At 41.8% G+C, this 26,639-nt stretch overlaps 1 protein-coding gene across 4 annotated transcripts; it reads left to right on the plus strand.

Moving 5' to 3' along the window:
- On the plus strand, positions 1-26,410 carry zmym4.1 (zinc finger MYM-type containing 4, tandem duplicate 1). 4 transcript variants are annotated; one of them, XM_055055192.1, is made up of 28 exons: positions 1-449; positions 1,007-1,154; positions 1,254-1,354; positions 7,180-7,834; positions 9,190-9,309; positions 9,522-9,598; positions 9,703-9,849; positions 13,977-14,209; positions 14,511-14,700; positions 14,783-14,986; positions 15,764-15,914; positions 16,392-16,507; positions 16,591-16,758; positions 17,348-17,498; positions 18,125-18,297; positions 18,374-18,518; positions 19,437-19,532; positions 19,617-19,814; positions 20,610-20,722; positions 20,797-21,019; positions 21,623-21,856; positions 21,933-22,039; positions 22,613-22,790; positions 22,868-23,019; positions 23,238-23,352; positions 23,430-23,678; positions 24,239-24,368; positions 25,072-26,410. In XM_055055192.1, the coding sequence occupies exons 1-28, from the start codon at positions 186-188 to the stop codon at positions 25,301-25,303; spliced, it is 5,070 nt and encodes a 1,689-aa protein (XP_054911167.1). In that variant the 5' UTR covers positions 1-185; the 3' UTR covers positions 25,304-26,410. The 4 variants fall into 4 exon arrangements, with proteins under 4 accessions (XP_054911167.1, XP_054911168.1, XP_054911169.1 ...); XM_055055193.1 differs by having other exon boundaries at positions 9,706-9,849; XM_055055194.1 differs by lacking the exons at positions 1-449; positions 1,007-1,154; positions 1,254-1,354 and adding an exon at positions 2,820-3,127.
- The last annotated feature ends 229 nt before the right edge of the window (positions 26,411-26,639 follow it).

Consider the following 26,639-nt stretch of genomic DNA (forward strand, 5'->3'; position numbering starts at 1 on the left):
CTGCCGCTACCAGAAGTATCATTGATACGGGGTCAGGTTCTGGGACCGTACTGGGACCATACTGGGACCATACTGGGACCATACTGGGTCCATACTGGGACCATACTGGGTCCATACTGGGACCATACTGGGTCCATACTGGGACCATACTGGGACCATACTGGGACCAGTGCGTCTCACTGAACATGGTTTGCTCCTGCGCTTTCCCGGGCTGCGCTAACAGAGCCAACTCCTGGTCGCCGTACAGGTTCCACCGCATTCCGCTGGCGGACCTTCGCCTCCGGATGTTGTGGCTGTCGGCTCTGCGGATGGACGTCAACACGCCGCCAGCCGCGCTGAAGCATCTCCGCGTCTGCAGCGCTCACTTCACGGATGATGATTACATCGGGAGGAGGGAGAATAGTAAAGGACAGCTGCACCTGACGGACCAGGCGGTTCCATCCGCCCAGGTAAGACTGCAGCTTTTCACTCTTTGACTTTTTACACTCATGTTTATCAGAAGTCATGTATAATGTGCAAAACAATTCAGGGAAGTAAATCTGACAGAACTGTTTTATGAACAGAGCTCATTTTGTAAAAAAAAAAAAAAAGGAAATAAAAACAATTTCTCTGCATAATGTAGCTTCAATAATAAAGCATGATGTCGCTCAGAGCACAGAGTTAATGTAAATAGATCTGCCCTAATGGATCAGACTCACTGTCACAAAACCAGATCTGGATTTTCCCCCCAATATCAGGACAGACAGAAACATGGGATCAGTGCATCTGCATTGCCCTCACTGGGGCAAAAAACTAAACCAGACTCATCCTGTGTTAAAAAGGAATCAACTTTAATTAGGATGTTTATGGTTTGCAGCATAATTAGCAGATATCAAAGCCAGACTTTGATATTTGAAGTCTGGCTGTTATCAGTTATTAACACTACTGAATTGTCATTCACTCACAGCTGTGAATGTGAGTGAGGCTCAACAAACACACCTGGGCTCACGCTCTCCTGCTCTCCCAGCCCCCTGCAGAGTCCCTGGCAGCCGATACTGACCCAAAGGTGAAAGGTCAAAGCGTCGATGACCCGTCTGTGTCCGTTCAGAAGCAAACCGTGACTCTGAAAACACCGAGGACAGCGAAGCCTCCAAAACCTCAGGTCAAGAGTAAAGGTAAATAATCAGAACGATTACATTTTCAGTTTATTCCAACAGGAAGGTGGGGGACCAGATGTTTTTAAATAAATTGTCTTTTCATATTTGCTGGTACAGTTCCAGGAGCCCAGAATGTCCTGCTGATTCCTCGGGATCCCCACCGTGACGTCATGAGTCGCTGGCAGCTGTCGGTTCGAGCGCGGCCGTCGTCAGACCCGGTTTGTTTGGTTTGCTTACAGATTTTGAATTTTGCACATTTTGTCAGGTTACAACCTCCAACTTTAAGTGGAAACTATTATGAAAAATTAACTTTTTAGTTTCTTCTGCTTCTATAAACAGAAGCCAAAAAAACCCACCCAAAAACATCCTGCCGCTTTCTCGCAAAATTCTACTGGATTTTGGTGTCTGGAAATGAAGCCCTTTCAAAAACATCCCGATACGGCAATTACCATCGGCAGGCCCCAACCCTCACCTAGCAACTATGGTGGCCTACAGGAGCAAACGCAAGAACGTCACAAATTACAAAACACACCAACAGAAAAAGCAAATCCTCAAAACAAAAAAAGAATGCTGCGATTACAGCATGTAGAAATAGAAACTAAAGGGAAAAAGATCACCAATAGTAAAAATAGTAAGTATGAAATGCTAGGAAAAGGACGTCCTTTTGACCAATAGGAGGTAAATATGCTACCGTTTTATAATACTGTAAAAAATATCTTAAATTAGTTATCGACTCCCATCTTTACCAAGAGTCTTGTATCATGTGATTTAGTGGTCGGCTCCCCCTGGTGGCCTGGAGGACTCTTGTTTTGTGGAATTAGTTTGCAGATTTTACACCTGCTGTTTTTATCTTGTGGCATTTTCCCTTTTGCTTCCATTTTCTGTAACTACAGCATTTTGCTGTTTGGTGATGCGCACAAACATCAAAATTAGCTGCAAACACATGAATGATGGGAACTCTGAAACACATGAATGGACACAAATAATAAATAAATGCAACAGAAGAATGCCAAAAGCACTTAAATTGGAGGATATTTTAAATATGACAACAAAAAAACAAAAAAAACATATACAACCAAAATCAGAAATAAAATGGATTATGATGATAATAATGCAGGAGACGACAGAGTTTTCCTTCTCATTGATCAATACGTTTTACATTTCTAAAGGAAAACTAACAGAAAGAAACTGAAACTGAAAGATATTGTAAATGTTTAAAACAAAACTGATAAAGTAAGGACCACATACAACAAAACACATAAAAAATGGATTATGAAATCTCAGTGAACAAAAATTTCCCTTCAAAAATAATCACCAGAAAGGAAATTCTGGAGTTCATTTTAATTTATGAAGCAAATAATTTATCGATTCCCTATTGCAGCAGAGTTATGTGGCAGTAATCAGGCCTGTGTGAGGCTGCAGATGGTGAACTCAAACAGAGTGGAGGAAATCACTTTTCACACAGGGCTATGTTTGAATTTTTACTCCTTAGTAATAAAACACCTGAATCTAAAAATAGCATTTTGTGTTTAATTGTGTTCTCTGACTGGATTTTAATCAGAAAGAGACAAACTTTTTCTCACCGCTGCGGTGCAGACTGACTCCAGGCCACCAGGTGGCGCCAATTCCCGTTCAAGTTGTTTTCCTGCCTTTACCGTAAGAGGCAAAGAAGAAGAGCGTTCAGCTGTTTATGCCGCTGTGCAATGCCTGGTGGAAAAGACAGGTGTTTTGTTGTGGACTGCTTTGACCAACATGTCTCCATGCACGTCCTCCCAGCCCAGGCGAACAGAACCAAGTGGCTCCGCTTCATCTTTGACGGAAACGTCCCATCTCCACGCGCTCTGCCGAAGAAAATCGTAGTTTGCGCGAATCACTTCACCGCAGACTGTTTTGAAAACTACCGGCAGTACACGGCGGGATTCGCATTAAGGCTGAGGCTGAAGAAAGGTTCCGTTCCCACGATTCGCTTCAAATTCGAAGATGACGGAGACGTGAGTACAGCATGACGCGTTAGCACAAGCTAACGCTAACAATAGGCTGACGTGTCTCACAAACAACGTTTCACTCCATAAGCAGTGATCAGAAACAGATTCTGCTCGCCTGTTGGATGTGACGGAGGCTCCGTTTCTTCTGCTTCTGGGTGAAAACGCGCCGCTGGCTGCGCGTCTCTTTGCAATCATTTGCACGAGCAGGAAGGAGGAGCTGTAAATATTGAGTTGGGGGGCGTGGCCAGCGGTAGCTCATTTGCATAAAAGTGACAGAACATTAAAACAGCTCAGTCTGAGTGGAGCGAAAAAAAGTCAGAATTCAGGAATTCCTTTTGCTATTTGCAGCATTTTTTATGGCTGTTTTGTTTGCATTGGTTTACTGTTTGTAGATTTTGGCTACTATTTTCTGTGATTGGAGCATATTTTGTTTGCTGTGCATTTGTACCTGTGAGCCATCGTGTCGTGGACCTATCCCCTATCCTAACCCGCTTACAAGGAAGCATAATAGACCTCCTTTACTGTATTTTGTGCAGTAGACCAACGCAGAGTAGTGCTTCGTGTTCTGTTTATTCCATACTACGGGAATTCAGCACCATTTTCAGAACCTTCCTTTTTGTTTTTCCCATTTCTGAACCTCCACAAACTGCAGCCAGGTAGTGTGTTTTAATCCCAGTGTGAAGGTAGCCGGTGTGTGTGAAGGCTTCAGAGGTTTGTTCGATAAGATTAGAGATCCACAGGTGGAATTTATCAGTCCTGCTCGCCACAAAAAAAAAAGCTTATTTAAAACACAGCGTCTCCCTGAACACGCTGTGTTCAGCATGGTGGCAGCATCATGCTGTGGGACAGGGGAATCCAATCAAAGTTGATGGGAAGATGGATGGGGCTAAATCCAGGATAATCCTGGAAGAAAACCTTCAGAAGACTGGAGGAGGCTCAGCTTTCAACAGGACAACCAGAGATATTATGGGATGGTTGAGAGTAAAAGTAAATAATAAGTTAAAAAGAAAGTTTTTGTCCTCTCTCTTCACAACCATTCAGTCGGTTGTGTTGATCTGGAGTTTGTTGCAATGTGACAAAATGTGTAACATTTTTATTATTGTCACTGTCTATAATAATGGAGGAATCTTGACTTAACATGAATTACAACAATATTTAATTTTTAGAGGTTATTTTAATATCTCAACTATGACTTCATTGATTCCTATTTGGATTGTTTATCAACAATAAAAATAAACATTTCCATTGCCCTGTTATTTGTTTAAATAACATAATTTGTGAAATATTGTGTTTACACATTGGGAATCCTGGATGAAAGTGCTTTGTTGTTTTATTGTTTTTATTTTAAAACATGATGCCGCTGTCAGATTATCCAACCCCTGAAGTTTCTACATATATAAAAACCAAATATATAAAATGCATAAACTAGAACATGCATTCCATCAGTAAAACACATGAAAGTTCATTAGAGGATAATTTAATATCCACAAAACAACTGAAGACACAAATCAGTAACACTTTGCTTTATTGTTTGTTGTGAGACTTAAGGTGTCAGTATCACTGAAGTTATACTAAAGTCTGATAATTAGAAAATGTAATTCTTCTATGCAACATTTGTTCATTAACTTTAGGAAATTGTTTGTTGACGATGTTTTCAGTTGTTGACTCTGGTCAAAAAAAGCATTAAATCTTCCAAAAAGCTGCTCTTTATTATAGATACTTATCTGAAAATCTATTTCTTTGATTTTCATTTGAGGAGAAACACATATATAGCCAGGTTTTTGCATATTTATTTATTTTTTCTGTGTATTATTTTGTTTTGATTTTGGAAGGCCTCTAATTATTTTATTGATGCATTTATTATGTGAATTTCTCAATTATTAGATCATGTTGCTCAAATTTTACATTTTTATAGATAAACTAACATTGCATGAATTCAAAGAATCCTGCAGGAATCACTTTCTTTGCAGAATTATTATTAGTTAATAATAATTAAACATTAATTAATAATATGTAATTATTAGTATTAGTATTTAGCAGTATCCTGCTTTATATTGTCTCAGTGGGGAAATTCAGGCATAAACACAGCAAAGGGACATGGAAACAAAGGATGCAGGTTCACACAAAGTTAAACATATAAAAACAGAATAAAGAATAAAACCGCATAGGAAGGGCCAAATTACACCATGAAATACTGTGCAGTTATTAAAAATATACTATGATCCAAAGGGACATGCAACTGAGTAGAATAACAAATCTACAAAATGTGCTTGTGAATTTGTGCATTTTAAAAAAGCGGAAATAAAAATGGCAACAACAGAGATGTTATTGAAAAGAAGGATCTACAGATCCAAATAAAAAAATATTTAAAAAAACACATTCTCAGAGATTCAGGGTTGATGTTTTGTTTTTTGTTTAGCTCTGACAGAAAATGAGTTTCCAATTTTTTGTTTCTGAAAAGAAAAATTGCAAATATGATAATGAGATCCAACATGTATTAAAATTCACAATTTCCAGACGCGTGACAGCAAATAATATCCTAAAATTACGATCATGTAATTTTAGTAGCAGGAAAAGTTTGGCTCAAAGTCAAATCTGGATATGTCAACTAAAAAATAAACATGAAGCTGTTTCTAATTTTTGTTTGTATTTTTAAGTCACTGTAAGTTTACTAATAATACAGCTCCCTGGAGATCTTTTATGCAAAATGTTGCTTTATTAGTTTGACTCTCCAATAAAATGTATTTCTATGTCCAAAACTGTTTTTACATAAAATCGCGGGTGTATGTGTTTACTACAGTCTTTATTACCTGGTAGTTTAATGTGAGCCTGGATAAAACTTTTGTGAATTCACCATAAATCAACTGATTCGATTTTATACTGACCTACCGTGACGTCACGAACATGCCGATTTTATTTGCTACCGCTTGGGGGCGGTAATGTGTAATTCCACAGCCTCACCAACTGACAATAAACGCCAAGAAGAATCCAAAAAGGCATTCTGCAAAAAGCCGTGTAGTTGGAATAAATGTGAGGTAGTTCTCCAGATTTCCAGCCGACCGGGGGAGAAAACGCTCCATCTCAGACAGTTTCTGGTGCAAACATGGCGGAAGCTGGAGACGGAGCCGAGCAGCGGGCCAGCTATCAGGTCCAGGTCAGCGGCGCGGTAAGATACGGGCTGCACGCTGCGCTAGGCTGGAACAAGCCCGATCCCAGCGGGCCCAGATACGCCCAGCAGGGGAAACAGTGAGGCTGAGGGGGCAGAAACGGTTTCTGGAGACCGAAGAGCCGAGATACTGGCAGCTAACCGGACAACTGGGATAAACAGAAAGGCTAGCTTGGCTTAGCAAGCGGTCGGTCAGCCGCAGGTTCTGCTTTCAGTTGAGCGGTTTAGATGTTTAGCAATCATGGATGAAACGAAAAATGTGCATTTCAGAGAGTGAAAAAACAAAGCAATCATGCTCAAACTGACCCTGCAGCCGCTGCAGCAAGACGGAACAAATATCGCGAGATTGAAAACATAAAAAAGGGAAATAAAAACTCACACAAATAAACACGATATAATTTATACTTAAGTTTATTTTATCTGCTACACAGCCTCTGATGTTTTGTTCATCCACGTTACCTTTAGCTCATTGATACGAGCTACGTGGTAAAGTTGTGTTGTAATCAGAGGGAGACATCGCGAGAGTTGGGCATTGGGGAATTTTGATTCATGAATGTGATTAGTTGTTTTATGACCACAAGTTTAAAGAAAACCAGCTATAAAACATATTATAGATAAGGATGATGTAAATTAATATTTTTTATTACTGAAGTGTTAGTAGATGAGTGAGCATCAGATACATTTTACAGATAATATTTACATTTTTGACTAAACATAAATTAATTCAGATTTGAGGCATCAAAAAAGGTGAGTATAAATGGTTGAATATTTTGTAAAAATAAGATTCAGCAACGCTGAGATACTGTTTAATAGATTCTCAAAGTTTCATAAACTTTAGTCAGAATAATTGTCATGTTGTTATTGTTAACTAAATAAGTGTTTCTCTTTTCAGGCGACACAGGAAACGGACAGCGACTCCATGGATGCCGGGTCAGAACCGGGAACATCAAAGGACGCCGGAGATCAGAAGTCCGTTGGAGAAACTTCGCCCGTTGTGTCCGAGCACGAAGAGGAACGCAGCGGAGGTGAAAACGAGACGGCAAGTCCGGAAGCCAGAAACGATGAATCTTCTTCAGAAGCCGTTTCTCCTCGCGATGTGCTGAAAATGGTTTACGTTGACGGATCGGAGGAAAGTGAAGAAAAACCGGAGGAGGAAGAGGAGGAGACAACGGAGAGAGCAGACATCAGCGAGACGGACACCATGACTCATCTGAAAGAGAACGAAAAACAGACAAACTTTGAAATAGAAGAGGAAGATGAGAACAGGAAGGAGGAGGAAGAGGAGGAACGGGAGAACAGGAAGGAGGAAGAGAACAGGAAGGAGGAAGAGGAGAACAGGAAGGACGAAGAGAGCAGGGTGGAGGTGGAGGAAGAGGACAGCAGGACATCAGAGGAGAAATCATCGCTTGCTGCTAAGCTCAGTGCGTCTGCAGCCGATGACCTTGACGAAATGATGGACATCGGGACGGTGGACCAGATGGAGCAGGAAGCTCTGATGAAGGAGGAGGATGAGGAGCAGAACCGCTCACCTACAAACACAAACACAGGTACGCAGCGTAGTTTTTCCATTCAATTTTTATAGGAACAAAAAAAAAATTCATCCAGGCCTCAAAACTTTACAAAAATTGGAAATTTTTAAAGAAATTGCTGTTTCCATTAAGAAAATGCTTCTTCAAAATGTCAAATTATGCAATTATGTGGTCAATGGAAAAGCAATCAATAACATTAGACATTGTAATAGACATGTTATCAATATCAGTTGAAAATAGTTCACTGAACTCCGATCCAGAACCACACAGCATTCTGGGAAATGAGGCAGAGGAAGAAACCACTCAGCATCTTGTGCGGTTGGCTAAGCTGGGATAGTGGCATCGACTAACTCTCTCTCTCTTTGGTCACCTAGCAAACCTGTTAAGCTACTTGCACAGCAGCAGTTTCAGATTTTATGCTTAAAAATAAAAAAGGCGCGTAGCGAAAGGAGAAAATGAGATAACTTGAAGACGGAGAATGTCTCGAGGTGAATGTCCTCTGGACATTGAGGGTAAAAGAGAAAAGGCTGCATCTCGAGTTGGCAGTAATTCAGACACTGAAAACAAAAACTAGTCAAACTATTGATATCGACTGATATGAAACGTTTACATGGCGACATGTTTTTCAGCTGCATCGTCTGAGAAAACAACCTGCATGTAAATGCTCAACATGCACAGCAACAATCAAGTGACTGAATGGCAGCATGAAGGGGAAAAGGCGTTACCGTTTTAATCCCTTTTCCTGAACGCTCCAGTTCGGTCTGGTCTGGTTTCGTCCGGTCCGGTTCCGTCCGGTCCGGTTCCGTCCGGTCCGGGAGATGGGAATGTGTAATCGACCAAAAAAGCGAACTCTGCTACGCCGACACACCTCGGTCTCGGTTCAGTCGAAGTGAACTCTGGTTCACTTTGAATGCATATGTGAATGCTGAGCGGACCAGAGAGCGCAGGGCATTCTGGGTAAATACTACCAAAACAAATGTTCTAGCGTTAGTTCTAGCAGGAGAGACGACTCATGGTCTTTCTCCTGGAAGTTGTGCTCGGTGTCTTCTTCAGAGGCTTTTGTGTTTTCTTCAGTGCGTCTTCGGACAGCGCCTCCACAGGCGAGGAGGAGAACAGGTTGCTCAATGGGTTGGTTGGCTTGGCACAAACTGGAACAAATGTTGCAGTTTTGGTCCCAAATCAAACCAAACCTCCTGGACTATCTGGTGAGAAATAATGACATCCATCGATGTAATGGGACAGTTTGTCTTTAGAAAATCTGGCTTTATATTGATTTGTGTAAGTGTGTTTTCAAACCTGGTGATTTGAGAGACTCTGCTTTATTTGGGACCAAAACTGCAACAATTAATGTCTGTTTTTATTTCCTCCCGTAGTTTCCACCCTAGAAGACGGAAACTCTGCTGAGGAAGAGGAGGAGGGAGCCGATGTGAAACCGTCTGCTTCAGATTTGATGCAGTCGAGCTCGTCTCCGTCTCCGTCAGCAGGAAGCACAGGTAGGCGATGCGACGGCAGCAAGCAGCTCCGCAAGGAATGGACCTGATTTAACCAGAACTAAACGGCTCAGTGTTTGTCTTTATGGGTCTGGAACAATAATCCAGTTTTGAAAACAAAAATCCTTTTTCCAAAAATTAAATCTTCAAACACCAAAAATTAATCAATTTGTTAGTTTGATCTTAATGTCCAGTTTTTCTGCTCCTGTCTCCAGGCAGAGACAGCTCCTCTCCTGCTGCCGTGGTAAATGGGATGAAAGTGGTGAAGTTGTCCTTTCCCAGATCAGACTCTGTAAGTCGCTCCTTGGTTGATAATATTTTTTTCAAAGCTAAAACTTTCTTCTTTCTGGTTGTCGTTGAAGTATAAGTGATTTTTAATATTTTTTTCCCCTGAAGCAGGAGGGGCAGACAGAGACCGAAGACAGGAAGTCGTCTCCTTCGCCGCCTCTGGCCAAAGTGAAGGACGAGCCGGTGGACGAGGAATACGAACAGGCGCTGATTTCCTCCACGTCTACGGCCAGCATCAAGGACGAACCCGCCAGGGTGAGTTCACGCACCGCATGGTGGCTCATCAAAACAAAATTAAATCAGCGAAATAAACCAGCACACAGTCAGACTTCTGTGTAAACGATTTGCGACCTGCATGCCATACAGATGGATTTTAAAGTTACTCAGTAATGAGCAGACAGGATTGTCTCCAGTAGCAGATGAAGGAAGCTGACATAAAGTCTGTGGAGTCGCCAAACTTTATATCAAAAACAAGTTTTTGTTTTTTTGCTTGTTTTTAGAATTGGCGTTTCAATTAACGACATTTATTTTAAAGATATCAAATTTTATGGTCAATGGAAGCGCATCTACTTGTGAAACAATTGGATACAATTTAGTTCCACATATGGAAGCAGAACTGATCAGGTTTTTTGGATTGAAACGATCGGAATGTGTTCAGACCACCGTGAAAAAGTTTGCTTCAGGTGGCATTCAGCTGCTGTGCGACGCAGCTTTCACGTTTTAAAGCTGCTGTGCAGCAGCTGTTGGATGCTTCCCTGCTGCAGCACCTGAATCCAAGGAGCAGCTGGTGTTATCAGGGCTCTGCTGCAGCTGGGGAAAGCTACAGCAGAGCCCTGCTGCAGCAGAGCAGAGCAGAGCCCTGCTGCAGCAGAGCAGAGCAGAGCCCTGCTGCAGCAGGGCAGACTGAGCTGCAGGACTCCAGTGAGTCCTGCAGCTCCACAGGAAATCCAATTTTTACCTGGAAAAAACCCAATATTTTCGGGGGAGTTAATTGGGATGCAGAACCTGGAGGTTCGACAACTTAAAAACATATAGTGTAAAATTATTTATGCTAAAGAAGACTGTTTGCAGTCTATTTGTAGAGACGTTTGACTGTGAATTGAGGAGGCAAATGTTGCAGATTTGCGACAGCTAAATGCTACTTAGCTAGTTACTCCACATCCATATTTTAAGAGCTTTTGTTACTCAGAAGTACAACAGAAGGACTTAGTTGTACATTTGCAACAAACAGTTTCCCTCCAGCTCACCAGATGGCACTGCTGACTCACTTTCAACATGGCTGAGTCCTTGGTGTCACTGAAACTGATTTTCTAAGAATCAATTTCATGTAAGTATCACTACCAATTTCCATTATTTTGAAATCAATACTACATAAGATGAATCATGAATGTGTATAGATATGACACAAGCCAATTAGTAGATTTTATCTCCTCCGGGTTTTTCACCAGGCATCTCGATTTCAATGTTGTGGATTTGCAACGTGTGCCCAAACAGGTACCAATGGATGCTACATGCTTTATCTACTAGTTTGCCTATATTTTGAGCAACAGTTTATACTGGAGTTAATTTACAATCACCAGTGTTTACTTATTACTTTGAGGTGTCATTAAGGGTATGTCCTATGGAAAATGAAACAATTTTGAGTGAAACTACAAACTACCAGAGGCAGATTTGATCAAAAGCAATGGCATAATAAGATGTACATTTGACTGTGCAGTGAGGAAATCTGTAGGAGCCTAAATTTCATGGCATATATATTCATATAGATCTTTGTTTGAGTGTAAGCTTTTTTGGCAAACTATCTGACAGAATACTGTCTTTGCAGGTTTTGCCGTGCATCATGGCAGGCCGACGAAGATTATATTCAGTCCAGGAAGTTCTTGAGATGGTTTGCATTCCCAATGGGGCTTTATCTGACGCAGAATCCATTTCAGATGATAAAATTGCAGATCCAGAATTTGTGGAAACTCCTGAAGTTTACGAGTCTGACTCCAGCTTTGATGAGTCACTAGCAGATATAGCAAGAACTGATCCCAACCAGCTTGATGTTGAAATTCATCATGCACATGCAGACAGTGACATTGAGGCTCCAGATGACAATGAACCTCAGCCAGGCCCAGCTCCAGTCAACAAAGAGTTTTCTTGGAGTCAGAGGAAACCCCCAGCAGCCGACATCGACTCTTCATTCCACGGACCTGCGTTCTCAACTCCACCAGACGAAATCCCAAGTCCAAGGTGGTATTTTGATCAGTTCATGGACAAATCTGTGTTTGAACACATTTCTCACCAATCTAACCTGTATGCCATGATAAAGAATGGCCCAGAACTGAAAACAACCCCTGCTGAAATGGAGCAATTCATTGGTTTACACATCTTGATGACCATAGTACGTATGCCATCGTACCGCATGTACTGGCAGACTGCAACACGCTATGACCCAATTGCAACAGTCATGGGATGTAAGAGATTTGATCATCTGCGAACATACATCCATATGAATGACAATACCAACATGAAGCAAAAGGGTGAGCCTGGATACGATCCACTGTTCAAGGTGCGACCAGTGCTTGAGAAAGTCCGTGCCAACTGTTTGAAAGTTGAACCAGAAGAAAACCACGTAATTGAGGAGCAGATGATCCCCTTCAAAGGAAAGACTGGAATGAAACAGTACCTCAAGAACAAGCCACAAAAATGGGGAATCAAGGTGTTTACTCGTGCAGGTGTCAGTGGACTGGTCTATGACTTTGAAGTATACACTGGAAAAGGGACCGTGACCAATGAGCGTGGACTTGGTGATGCTGGTGAACTTGTGCTTCGACTCGTGTCAGAAATTCCTAAAGGACTAAACTACAAGTGCTACTTCGACAACTGGTTTACTTCCCCTGAACTCATTGTGGAACTGAAAAAAATGGGAATTCAAACAGTTGCTACCATCAATCGGAACCGTCTCCGTGGATGTACCCTCAAAAGTGACAAGGAGCTGGCAAAGGCTGGGCGTGGGGCGTATGAAGTGAAATACGACATGACCAGTGGGATTGCTGTCGTGAAGTGGTATGATAACAAGGCGGTGTTACTGGTGTCATCCTTCACTGGCCCTGATCCTGTTGACAAATGCAGAAGGTGGTTGAAAGAGAAGAAGGAATATGTTGAAGTGGACAGACCTCACATTGTACAGGTGTACAACAAATTCATGAGAGGAGTAGACTTGGCAGACATGTTTGCATCTCTCTATCGCATTGACATCCGCACGCGCCGTTGGTACCTGCGCATTTTATACTACCTGATTGACCTATCGCTGGTCAATGGCTGGCTCCTCTACCGTCGTCATCTCACCCAGAAGCAGGAGAAGAAGCACATGTCGCTTCTTGACTTCCGTGCTCAAGTTGCTGATGCCCTCATCAAGGTTGGCAAACAGGCTGACTTCAAGAGCAGGAAAAGAGGACGACCATCAATGGAAGATTCTCCAGAACCCCTTCAGGCAGAACCACCTCCACCGCCACTCCAGAGGATCGTTGCACCATCGGTTGATGTCAGACTAGACCGAGTGGATCATTTTCCCATCCATGCTGAGAAACGTGGACGATGCAGACTGTGCAAGGACGGCTACACACAAACGGCCTGCTTGAAGTGCAAAGTACTTTTGTGCTTCACAAAGACCAAGAATTGCTTCGTGGACTTCCACACAACAAAGTGACTTGCAAAAACGGCCTTCAAGAGGTTTTGAAATGTCGGTGGAAAAAAAGTTTGAGAAAAAGTTGTCTCTAATTTTGTGAGAAATTTTTTTTCGAGTTTTGTTTTGTTAATTTTTTGTTTGTGACATTCAAATAAAGTTAACGTTCATATCAGATTCAGTCTACAGTTCGGTTAATTTACCACTCTGGGCCACTGTTGCAAATCTGCAACATCCCAGAATTCATTGCATGTGAAGGTTTCTCTCAAAAAAAAGTCTGAATTGTATATTCCTTCCCCATATGATCATTTTCTCCAAATATCAGATTTTTCCTGCAACTACAACGTAATTTGAGCCTGAGAGGGTTTTTAACTGCAAAGACCAAAATACTCTTTAGTGAGTGTTTTTGGTCCGATTAAAATACAGATCAAATATCTTATAAAAAATAATAATGCATTGAAAGGACTTATGTAATCTTTCTTTCAAATAGAAAAATAACCCACTTGATCAGATAATCATGAATTGAAGAAGAGAACCAACCTTTCATACTCTGTTGCATGGATGGTCGACTGCTGTCTGCATTTTGCTGCTACTTGGATCCAAATCAAATAATTCGGTTGACATGGCAGCCCAACGCCAAGCTGCTCAGAAGGAAGATGGCGTCTGGTATTTGTGAAGTTGTCTCCTCATCAGGCGGTTCCTCTGTCGACAGGACGACCTGCGGATCGGCTCGGTGTTCTCCGTGTCTCCGTCTGGAGAAACGCTGCCGTGCGTCAACCCGTCCTCCGTCCACATGTCCTGCTCCAACTGCAGGAAGAACCTGCTGAAAGGACAGACGGCATTCCAGAGGAAGGGTTCGCCGGCGCTCTTCTGCTCCACTTCCTGCCTCTCTGCGTCGCTGCCTCCCTCCAAAGGAGCCACCAAGCCCTGCGTCTTCTGCCAAAAGTAACGACACCAGAAAAATGTTTTCAGTCTTTTTATCTCAATCTGTGGAATATATGACAAAGTATCAGGACCAAAATATGAGTATAGTCATAATATTCGCAGATTAAAGATGCAATTTTGCCAGAAAAACATATTAAAATTAAGATGGTTGTTTTAATGAAAAGAATCTGTTTCTTTCTTAGTTTGTTCAATCGTTTCAAAGTTCTGCAGCTGATAATAATTTCATGCTAATATGTTAAAAGATGAAGTATTAGGATGATCTCGATCTGTGACCCGGCTGCCCGGCGCTGTTCTCCTGCAGGTTGATCCTCCGGACCCAGGATGCGGTTCTGGCTCCAGACGCCAACGGCGCCATGAAGGAGTTCTGCAGCCAGAACTGCGTCACTTCCTTCAACTACAAGAAACACACGCAGAGCATCCGCTCCGCCGCCGCGCCGTGCAAAGCGCCGCAGACACAGTCGCTCTGCAGCATGTGCTCCAGATTCAGCACCGTGAGTTCAGTGGCCCAGAACCCGGGTCACCCGGTTCTACGGCTCGCCGCTGTGAAGCCACATCTTTCTGCTCTCTCTGCAGAGCAAACACGAGGTGATCCTGCGTGGCACCGTCCACAAGATGTGCAGCGACACTTGCTTCAACCGCTTCCGCACCGTCAACAACCTGACAATGGCCGGCTGCGCCAGCTGCGGCTCGTTCTGCCAGAGCAAACCCGTCATGCTGAAGCTGGAGGACAGCAGCAAGACGCTCTGCAACATGGACTGCCTGGCCAAGTACAAGGAGGTACCTGAACGCCTCACCGCCGCCGAACGCAGGAGTTTCGCTCTAGTTTCCAGACAGTTCACTGGAAATAAAATATTAACTTACAAGAAATAGGAAACAGTTTTTGTGAATAATTGATTAAAAAAGGTTCTGTTTCACAGGCAGATTATTTCACCTATAACTTGACATTTTTCCCACATTATAAATGAATTAATCTGTCAGTAGAATTAGTTTTTTATCCATATGAACAAATGGATCTGAACCTACACTGCAAAAACACAAAATCTTACTAAGTATATTTAGTCTGGTTTCTAGTGCACGTTTACACTTACACTGTGAAAATGCAAGTACATTTTCATAAAGATGTAAGAGCTTATTTTGAGTAAATAATTCCTTAATATAAAATTGTTTTCACTGTAATGTTATTTACTTCTGACATGGGAAAATGTTTTGATAGTAAAACAATTTGCCAGTGAAACTTATTCAAATGAATATTAAGGATTTATTCACTTGAAATAAGATCTGACATCTTGCTGAAAAATTACTTGTAAGTTTGTCTTATTTTAAGTGTACTTAAATATTTTCTTTAAAATCTATATGCAAAACAGTTTTTTAGCACTAAAATTTCAACTTTTAACAGATTAGTCAACATTTGATGTGAATTGATGATTTTAATGATGACACTTCATTGCATTTTTCTTACTCTGACGTTTGATGTTTTTCTGTTTCCATGATTTAAAGCCTTGCTGCTGAAATGCGCCATATAAATAAACTCTATTGCTTTTCGTTTGTTGCCAGAAAACGAAGGTGATTCTGCCGTGCACGATGTGCCGCGCGCCTCACATGCTCCCCCAGATGTTGAGCAACAAAAACAGCGACGAGTCGGTCAACATGTTCTGCAGCAACAGCTGCTTGATGGCGTTTAAGGTCCAGAGCGTCAGCTCTTCAGGTGCGGCTGTCAGACGAAAACTCTGCAGATGCCAGTTTTTGTTGATTCTCTGTGACATTAAAAAGTCAATATTCTGTGATTCTGACGCTGCGAGAAACTGATTCGCTACCAGATTGTAAAATGATCTTCCGTTTTTAGAAAACGTTCTTCCTGATGAAAGTTTCAGTTTCTTTCTGCAGAGATATTTTATGATCAGTTGAGATTGAAAACTGATCAAGACAAGACAAACGGTTTATTTGTTTTGGTAACTTTTAATCTTTACATAAACAAGTTAAAAAAGACAATACCAATACAGAAATGGATAAACAGTATTTAGATTCATGTCAATTGCAAGAACGCAAAGCGAACTTGTTACATCTCCACAGAATTATGGTTGAACGTAAACAGGATGTGTGGACAGAACAGATTCTGGCAGCTTCATTTGTGACTGAACTTTGATATTTTCAGCAACGTTTCGGTTCAAACGTTTCTGTGCAGGAGCTCGGTTAAACTGTGACAACTGTGGGAAGAACACGGTTCCTTCGTACCACCTGGCCATGTCGGACACGTCCATCAGGAACTTCTGCAGCATGCCGTGCGTCATGACGTTCCAGGTAGAGACGCCACCAGCGCAGCCGCTTCGCTCACTGCGCAGGTGAAACTCTGACGTTCCTCCTCCATTGTTTCGGTTTCACAGGAGAAGTTCAAGAAGAGCCAGCCGCAGCTGAACGTTTTCACCAAGCTGCCGGTGGGCTCGGCGCAGGCGCAGACCGCCACGCCGACGCAGCTGGTCGACGCGCTGAAGCTCAACTGCTTCCAGTGCGGCCAGGTGGTCACCTCCAAACCGGAGCTCATCCAGACCAAGGTAGCAGGAAACGAAACGCCACGCTTCATCTAAACCTGGATGATGAATTTGATTTATTGTTTTCATAAAACAGTTGAAAGTTTCCACCAAAAAAGTCATAAATTGAGATTAAATTTCTCCTCGAAACTCAGAAATTTCCAAGTTTTTTGTAGAAAATTTCACAGATGACTCAAAAAATTTCTTTTGTTGGAAATTTTACAATGACCTCATACTCCATCATAGATGTTGCATGTTTGCTGTATTAAAAGAAAAGCTTCTAGTTTTTCAGCTTCTTTTCGACTCGACTGAAGAGATTTTTCAGATCCGGATCCGGGCCACTTTCTTTTAACACCTTTTTAAACCAAGTTTAATGAATCATTTCCATAAAAGTCTATGAATATTCATGGTTTCACCTTTTGGCAAAGCTTGGTTATAAAAAGACACATACTTTGCATTTTCCATTGTAAGAAACTTACAGATTGAAAGCATCCATCTGCGTCTACTGGCCACATTTGCCTCATTTTTAGAATTGTGTTTTGGATCTAACCAGATAAACGATCCCAGAGTCGGGTTTTCTCACTCCGGAGTGATTGTTCCTGTGTTTCTCCAGGATAAGATCATTTTCCTGTGCGGTTCCGACTGTTCGATGGAGTACAAGAAGGCCAACTCTGTGATGAGTCTGTGTGAATACTGCAAGATCGAAAAGATCACCAGAGAGGCCAAGAGAATCAACAACAAGGACTGCTACTTCTGCAGCGACGGTGAGCGCAGCGCCGCCAGCTTCGCGCTGCGGCTTCGCGCTGCGGCTTTACGCTGCGGCTTCGCGCTGCGGCTTTACGCTGCGGTTTTTTTTCCATGTTATTAGTGAAACAATCTGAAAGTATCAATGTTTATCCACATTCAAGAATTATTGAGTTAAAACAAGCTCATGTTTCTTACTGAAAAGTTACTCATTAGTTCGTTTTCTCTTATTTCAAGTGTCCTGACAAACTTGGACCAGGAATATTTCTGGTCCAGTGAATGACGCTGTACCATGACTACACTGCAAAAAACACAAAATCTACCCAAATCTAGTCTAGTTTTAAACTCAAACATCTGTTTTGTTTTATTTCATGGATGGCATTAATGAGCTAATTAATGAAATAAACCCCTAATGTTGATTTAAAAAATGATCCATTGTCAGATGATATCGAGACTTTTGCTTCATCTTGAAATGATGTTCCACCTTAACCAACACATTTTTGAATCAACATTGGGGGGAAATGTTAAACATTTCTTGCTGAAATGTTATTCTAAGTTAATTTTGTCTTATTTTGGATATTTGAACTAGAAACTCGTCAAAAATGGTGTCATGTTGATGCAGAACCGCTTCTGTTGCTGTTTCCAGGCTGCAAGCTCCTCTTCAGACACGAGCTGAGTAAGAACTGGGGGAAGCACTGCCACTCCTGCGTCTACTGCCACTGCGTGTCCAAGAAGCTGGTGACGGCCCAGTACGGCGGCTCCATCGAGGAGTTCTGCTCCGAGGAGTGCCGCTCTAAGTACACCATGCTGTTCTGCCACGTAAGCCGCCGCGGTGCGCGCCGAAGCCTCCGTTTGCTTTCAGTGACGATGACGATGCTCTCTGCGCCCCCTGCAGGTGGCCAAGTGCGACAGCTGCGGGCGTAAAGGGAAGCTGAAGCAGAGCCTGCCGTTGCTCGGAGAGGTCAAACATTTCTGTGGCATCAGCTGCCTGCTCAAGTTCTGCTGCGATCGGGTGGCGGCCCAGGGCGAAGTCATCAAGGGTCCAAATCATTTTTACCGTTATGCCACATTTACTGAGCACTTAATTATTGTTTGATTAATCATTTCAGCCCAAGATTTAAGTGATAAATGTATCTATAATTTTCACATTATTAACATATTAATACATAAAAGTTAAATATAAAGCTAAACGTTTTAGAAGTTGAATTTACTTTAATTTTCTGCTTTTTAATCTGATCATGTGAATTTACTGACAGCTTTTAGAATCAGTGGGCGGGGCTTAGAGTGCTACGGACAATCTGATTGGTCTTCACTTATTCAGATGTGCAGAATTAACTAATCATGTTTTTTGATCTGTTTGAGCCATCGTTACATTTCAGGTCATTTTATGATGGATTTCAGCACAGGAAACATGAAACGATTAAAAACTGAAATAAAATTGTTTTTATCGCAGATTTAGATAATAAAATGCATTCAGGAAGTAATTTGGATTTCTCAGCATTTTGGGAATCAACCAATTTATTTTCTCACGAACTGAGAAGGTTTAAAGTTTTTCTGGAGATGAACCAAAAGCTGAATATGTTGTCAAATTCTCATCAAGTTTTATTGTCGTAATTTCAGATGTTTTTTGTGAGATTACTTTGTGTCTTAGGCCAAGTTTTTTTAATTTCTTGGAAGTGATTTCTAGATGTCAAACTTTCTGTCATCTGTCTGTCGACTCAACTCAAGTTTTTGATGGACATAAATAACAAAAACATATTTTGTTCAAAGAGTAGAAAACAAAAGGAAAACCTGCAGGAACGGTTTGAGTTTCATGTCTGTGAATCAAGCTGAGAAGCGACTGAAGAGCGTCCAGTTAAACTTTATTCACTGCTGTTTCATAAAACATCTGCTGGGCTGATTGGGTCAGAAACGCAGCTGTGGGTTTGAACCGGCTGTTTGTGTTTGGGTTCCTGCAGCTGCGGGCGAGGCCACGCCCGTCATCGCCAGCGTCATGTCGCTCGCAGACCAGCCGGCGGGGAGATCCAAGTCAGCAGACAAACCCACGCACCTCAGTACAGAACCCGGACAAACTCTGATTTATCTGTCTGACCCGGTTCTTTGTTTCACGTCTAAAGTTTCCCTTTTTGTCTCGACAGGCACCAGGTCAAAAACCAAGAACTCTGGAAATGTCCAAACAGACTCAGCGAAGATCCATCCTCCTCCTCCTCCTCCTTCTCCTCTTCCTCCTTCTGCGCCGAAGTTACTGAAGAACAAAGCGCTGCTGTGCAAACCTCTGGTGCAGAACAAAGGAGTTTCCTGCAGAACGCAGACGGCCAGCGTGGAGGCGCAGACCGGTACAAACAATCGGACAATTTATCCTCACATTCAGAAAGTGACGTTTATTCAGAAAGCAATTTTCAGACTAAAGAGCTGAACAATAAACAGAAAAATTTTACAGACAACAAAACAAAGTCATGAAAACAGTGTGGGACGTTTTTCCACCCAGTGATTCTGGTTGAAATGTCAGAATCTGAGCCTGAAAACAAAATGCATTTGAAAAATGAAAATGTTCTGATTCTGCAAATAAAATACTAAATTTTGTTGTTTATGATGATAGTAAATTAGAAATTTTTTATCTGATTTTCTTTTTTTCCAAATGGGTGGAAATAGATACAACCAACTATCTTTTAAATCAATTGAATAAGAAAATTTACAGAGCAAAATTTCAGCAGTTTTTCTTTAACGTGTAAATAATTTTATAGAGAAAAATAAGCAGAAAAACACGTCGCAATGTTTTACCTGAAAAATAGAAAGAAATTTCAAATGAGGAAAAATGAAGTGATATTTTCATACTTTAGGTTGCTTCAAATTTGGATTTAAATATTCACCCAGTTTTTATTTTATTAAATCATTACTGATGGATATCCATTTAAAATTAGTCTTATTGTTGGTTTTATTGATCTTTTCCTGAATTACTTCTATTTTTAATGATTTATATCATATTCCTAACTTGTTTTGTTTTTGATCAAAATGGGTTTTCCTCAGCTGTAGAGCAAACGGCAACATTTCATACCTTCATTCATTAGATATGTAAAAACGTCCAGGCCGTCCTCTCTGCCAGGCTAAAGTGTCCTTCTCTCTTCCCGTAGACGACGCCTTCCCCAGGGTCATGGTGCTGCCGGTTCCAGTCCCGGTTTTCGTTCCTGTTCCCATGAACATGTACAGCCAGTTCGTCCCTAAACCTCTGAACGTCCCGCTGCCCGTAAGCCTGATTATTGGTTATTGATTTCATCTGAAGTCGATGGCTTCACTCTGATTTGTTTGTCCGCGCTGCAGCTGCCGGTGCCGATGTTCCTCCCCGTGACGATGAACAGCGCCGAGCGAATCGTGGAGACCATCCAGGAGATCAAGCAGAAGATCCCGTCGGATCCGTACGAGGCGGAGCTCATCCTGATGGCCGAGATGGTTGCTGAGGGCGACGAGGAGAAGAAGACGGAGACTCGGAAAGACAAAACATCGGCGAAAGAGTCGGAGAGCAAAGAGGCTCCTGCACAAGACGGTGAGACTTCCAACCAGACGATGAAATCAGATTCATTGATTATTGAAATAAGCAACTAATTTAGTAATCGATTAATTAATTGACTTAAGAAAAGGTTATTTGCTGGGAAACCCCCCCAAAACAATAATTTAGATTTAATGGAGATAATTGAACATTTTTGATCGGGCATATTCAGTAATGCCTCCCTGGCTGCAGCAACATCACCAGGTCGGTTGGAGAAAACTGCTGTAGTCAATACTTTATCAACATGTGAAAAGTTCATCTATCTGTTGCTCAAATCAACAGCAACACGAAGCAGGAAGGATCTGATGATTACAGCAAAACGTGTTTAATGGAAGATTTAAAAAATTAAGCAGGTGAAGCTTCATCTGCAAAACGTTCTTATGCCGTTATGATTTAATTTAGGCTTAGAGGTTTCTGTTCGTTCATGTCGCCCAACTCCAGCGAGCGATTTATCAATTTCTAAATTAGTTGTTGATTAATCCGATTAATCGTTTCAGTTTGTAAAGCATTTGTTCAGGGAGCCTGAACTCCAGGTAGAGTCCCATTAAAATGTTTACAGTCATGACCTGAACTTTGACCTCTGCTGCTCTTTTTTCCCAGATCACATCAGCAACTACAGCGACGACCTGGACACGGACGACCTGGCCAGTTTCCTGAACAACTGGGACGAGACGAGCTCCGACGCCGGCCTCAGGCTGCCGGGTCGACAGTACTCCTCTGAAAAGCTGAACCCGGTCCTGGACGCCGCCGCCGTCCCGTCTCCAGAGCCGGATCTGGAGCCGCTGCCGTCGCAAGGCCCGCCGCCCACGGACATCGAAGCGGATTTCTCAATCGGTGAGAGTAAAACGCAGAGCCGGACCCGCTGGGAGATGTTTTTGGTTGTTTCTCTGATGTTCAGCGCCGCTTTCAGAAACCCTGGAGAGGATGGCCCGGCTGAGGGAGCACTGCAACAGATCCCCGAGTCCTACGCCGGCGCCGAGGCGGAAACAAGCTCACAGGAAAGCCCGGGACAAGAGGGTGAGAGAGGAGAGCCGCGTCGCAGCAACCAGCGGCCGCGTTACGGAAAAACTAGGAGTAGCAGATGTTGAGTGATGCCAGCGAGATTTTTCCTTTTTTTTTTTTTTACTTTACAAAGCCACTAATATAAAAACAATTCAAATATAAATATGTAGAAAATCACACTGTTTAATCTGGCAAAGAAAATACAATTTGCCACATTTGCCAACAAAACCAGTTTGAATCAGCAGTGACGCTTTCAGGGGAGATTTTCAAAATGTTTTCCAGTTCCAGCGTTAAATGTGCTTTAGTTTGATTTTTCTTTGTGTGGATGTTGATTGAAAATGGTTTAAAGTAAAATCTTAACTAAAATGTTGGATTTATTCAGCCTTGAGCCTCTGAAGTGAATCAGTCGGGCTTGAACTCATTGCCTTGATTCTCTGTTCAACTTGTTGAATATTAATTAAACCGAATGGAAAATGAAATGCAGTCAAACAGCCTATGTGATCAGTATCATTCTAAAAATTGACTGGTGAAAATAGAGAATTATGGGATGTTTTAGGCACAGACCTCTGCACGATCTTCTGCCTTTAGGGTCGTAAATCCCAGCGATTGTCCAAAGCTGCTGAAGAAAGTCCGCCGAGAAGCTCCGCCAAGAAGTCTGTGTCTGCCGAAATCCTGAAGCTGAAGAGCCAGTACGGCATCGACGCCTGGAAGCGCTGGATCCAGTGGAGGCAGACGCAGCCCAACCTGGAGCAGCGCCGCTTCGGCTGTGAGTCCGGCCCGCCGCGGGACCCGGCCTCCTTCGAAAACCCTAGCCTTCCATGGTAACGTACGCTCTGTCTGCAGCGCGCCCCCTGGAGCTGAAGGAGGATCTGCTCCGCTGCACCACGGCTGAACTCAGCTACGGTCTGTGCTGCTTCATCACCGAGGTGAAGCGACCGAACGGAGAGCCGTACTCCCCCGACAGCCTGTTCTACCTCTGCCTGGGAATCCAGCAGGTGAAGCCGCTGAAAAACAAAAACGCTGATTTAAATCCATGTTTTTAGACCAAAATGTGTTCCTGCTAGCGGTGGAACTCCATTAAAATTGAATCAAGTTTTTTGCAAGGTCTGTAGTGTATAACTCGTATTTTAATCAACATATTGAATATTCAAATTGTGCTTTTTGGTACTGATCTGCACCAGAAACTTTGCAATCGACTCCTCTTTCTCTGCAGTATCTGTTTGAAAACGGTCGAGTGGAGAACATCTTCATGGATCGCTTCTACAGCAAGTTCTCCACAGATTTCACCAACATGCTGAAAGGTTTTCAGCCCACCATCACTCCCAGAGGTGAGTTAACCTCAGACACAGCAGTCGCTAACTTTGACATTCATTTGTTGCGATTTATCGCCGTTTTTCCTTCGCAGGTTACGTGCATTCTCGCGTGGAGGAGGAGTTCCTGTGGGGGTGCAAGCAGCTGGGGGCGTACTCCCCCATCGTCCTCCTCAACACGCTGCTCTTCTTCTCCTGCAAATACTTTGGCTTCACCACGGTGGAGCAGCACCGCCAGCTGTCCTTTGCCCATGTGATGCGCTGCACCAAAACCAACCCGGACAACAGCAAGACCACCTTCCTGCGCTTCTACCCGCCCATTCCCGTAAACGAAGCAGAGTCAGGTATATTCCACATAACAACTGGTTTGCACTGCAAAGACACTAAATCTTTCCAATTATTTCGTCATTTCTAGTGCAAATATCTCAGTACACTTGAAATACAACTTTGAAGTCACTTTTCAGCAACGTAAAGGAGCTTGTTGTAAGTAAATAATAACATTAATAAAAGGCAGTAGTTCCCTTGTTGGATAAAGCGACATTCTCTACAGCTGAATAAATAAAACCCAAGAAGGCATCAGGAACAGTTTCTTATTCACTGATCTTTTGAAATTCAATAAATGATAAGCTAAATCATTTTGATTTCAGTAATAAAAATTTTTTTCTTATATTCGAGCAGGCCTATTCTGTGGCTTATTTTTGCATTTACTTTCTCTAGTCTTTAAAGTGATGGAAAAACTCAAATATAACCCATAGTTTTATCCAATTTAGTTATATATTTTTGGTCATTTCTAGTTCACTGTATTTCTTTGCATATGCGGGAAAGGTGAGACGTAAAGACGGTGACGAACCTCAGTGATTTGGCTCTGCTTCTCCCAACAGTTGACTGTAATTATTGTGTTCAGATCCAGATGGAGTTCCAGCAAAGAGGCGTAAAGAGGAAGAGAGTAAGGAGGAAATCCTGGAGATGATGGAGAACACGGAGAACCCACTTCGCTGCCCAGTCAGGCTTTACGAGTTTTACCTCTCCAAGTGGTGAGTGGCTGATGGACAAAATGCAACCTCACCTTTTGGGTCTTCATTTTTTTCTCTCTATTAATATCATCATCATCATCATCAAGGCTATTTTGCTCCTACTTTTATTAAAATACAGTTCTCTAAACCAAAATTTCTTAGACAAGTTTGTGTAATCTCTCTTGTATCTTAAAATAAGAAAACAAAAATATTATATCTAAAAAAAACACAAGAAAAAAAAACATCTCCAGAAGATAAATGTTAAGCAAAATGAGGAAGAAACAGTAGAATATCCAATAAAAACTTGACAGATGCATCATCCTGGAACTGAGTTTTTAGCCAATAAATTTTGGGGAATAATCTCTTTGGAGCTAAAATCCTATATTCAATCAAACTATTCCATTTCTTTTGTTGTTTTTAATATACATTCAGCAAAAGAAATTTGGCTTTTGCAGCAATTTTTTCTTAATTTCACAAATAATTGATTTAAAAGTTAATTTTTTGCAGTTTTTGTTTCCAAACAGTTGTCCTTCAGTTTTAAAACCTTTCCATTTTTATTGTGGGGTTAAGTTGTTTAAACTGTCACTGTGAATTAAAATGATGGGAAAAGCCAAAGAAAAGCTTCAATAGAAGCTTGGAAAGCTGTTGATCAAGGCTACTGCTAAACATGGCGAAGTAAATCCTCCTCATCCTCACTCTGTTTTTTGGTATATTTCTTTTCCAGCTCGGAGTCGGTGAAGCAGCGCACCAACATGTTCTACCTTCACCCTGAGCGTTGCTGCGTCCCAAACAGTCCACTGTGGTTCTCGTCCACACCTCTGGACGACAACACCATGGAGTCCATGCTGATCCGCATCCTCACCGTCAGAGAGCTTCATCTCAGGACCAAGAAAGACCAGCCTGTGGTTTCTGACCCGCCTTTTATACCTGAAGAAGAGGAAGAAGACTCTGAGTGATAAAAAGAAAAAGAACCGAAGTGACCTTTATGTGGTGTTGCAACTGGCTGTCTAAATGTAAATAAACGTAAATGTTCACTACAACTTGTTCTCGGTAAGTCACAATAGCGGTGTGGTGAGCTGGAGAAGAGTTCTTTCCTAAACTCTGTTGAGCGAGAGTTGCACATTTTCAAACGCACACTGTTTCTGCAGACTGTTTACTGCTGCTCAGAGATGAAGACACAAAGCTCATCAGTTTAGTTGCATCTTGTTGCTTTCGGTTTCCTTCCAGGTATTATGATTCCTAACATTTCAGAGCACGCAAGTCTGCTGTGTTTTCTTTACTTTTTTGAAAAGTAAATAATGAATGGTCTGCAGTAAATCTGGAAATGCTGAGTTTGTTTCAGGAGCTGTTGGCCCAATAACAAGAACTGAAATTGTTTGATCTTTATTCAATTTAATTGCATTAGTTTTTTTTTTTACTCCTGAAAATGATTTGATATCTTTAAAGCTAAAGTTGCATGTTAGGTCTTAATCTTGAAGTGATGGTGTCCTGGATGGTTTAGATGGGAACCTGCTGCAAAATATCAAGTGAAATCTCTGAACTAGTACAGAAGATTAAGGAGAAGTCTACTCATGAGCTAATCATTTAAATCAAGTAATCAAGGCCATAAAAATCTAAAACATGCAGGGTACCAGCCACAAAAAAGAAAATCCCAGAGGCTTTTTCACACAACTGTCAAATTTTGTTGTATTATCAAACTAAGCCAGTATCACAGGCTGACATGAGACCATAATTATTAATAGTAATGAGGGTACTGAGAACTAATCCAAAGATGTTTGTTCTCTAACATCTTGAGAATAAGAAGCAATTTGAATGTAACTGAAGGAGTGATAAATTGTAAAAGGAAGAGCAAATACTAACCTGAAACACAATATTTTGCCATTTTGATATGAGTTTTTGGTATTTTTGGGATACTGTTGAATCCAAAATGAGTCCTGGGATCATAATGCTGGGTAACTGCAGCAAGCTATGTGTATCTTGGTTATTTTAACCTCCTGTCCTTAGATTGTAGCTGTCTGTTTTATATTGTATGTTCTCTTTTTAATAAAATGTCTTAAATTGAATTTGTGAACCTGAATTATTTTTCTGTCGTCTCTGAGAATTAAATTTTAGTTTTTTTTTTTTTTTTCAAATGGAGTTATGAGGACTTTGCCTGTCCTCAGAATGTCCCCATAAGACACGTTCACACGCTTTTCACAGTTCTCAGCCGCTCCTCGCATCTCATTCGCTCGTTCAAGTGTCAATCACTGACGTCACACTAAGCCAGTGACGCTACAGTCAATGATTGGTCGA

Source organism: Poeciliopsis prolifica, unplaced genomic scaffold (genome assembly GCF_027474105.1).
Source record: "Poeciliopsis prolifica strain line A6 unplaced genomic scaffold, Auburn_PproV2 SCAFFOLD041, whole genome shotgun sequence".
In the NCBI taxonomy this organism is placed as follows: Eukaryota; Metazoa; Chordata; class Actinopteri; order Cyprinodontiformes; family Poeciliidae; genus Poeciliopsis; species Poeciliopsis prolifica.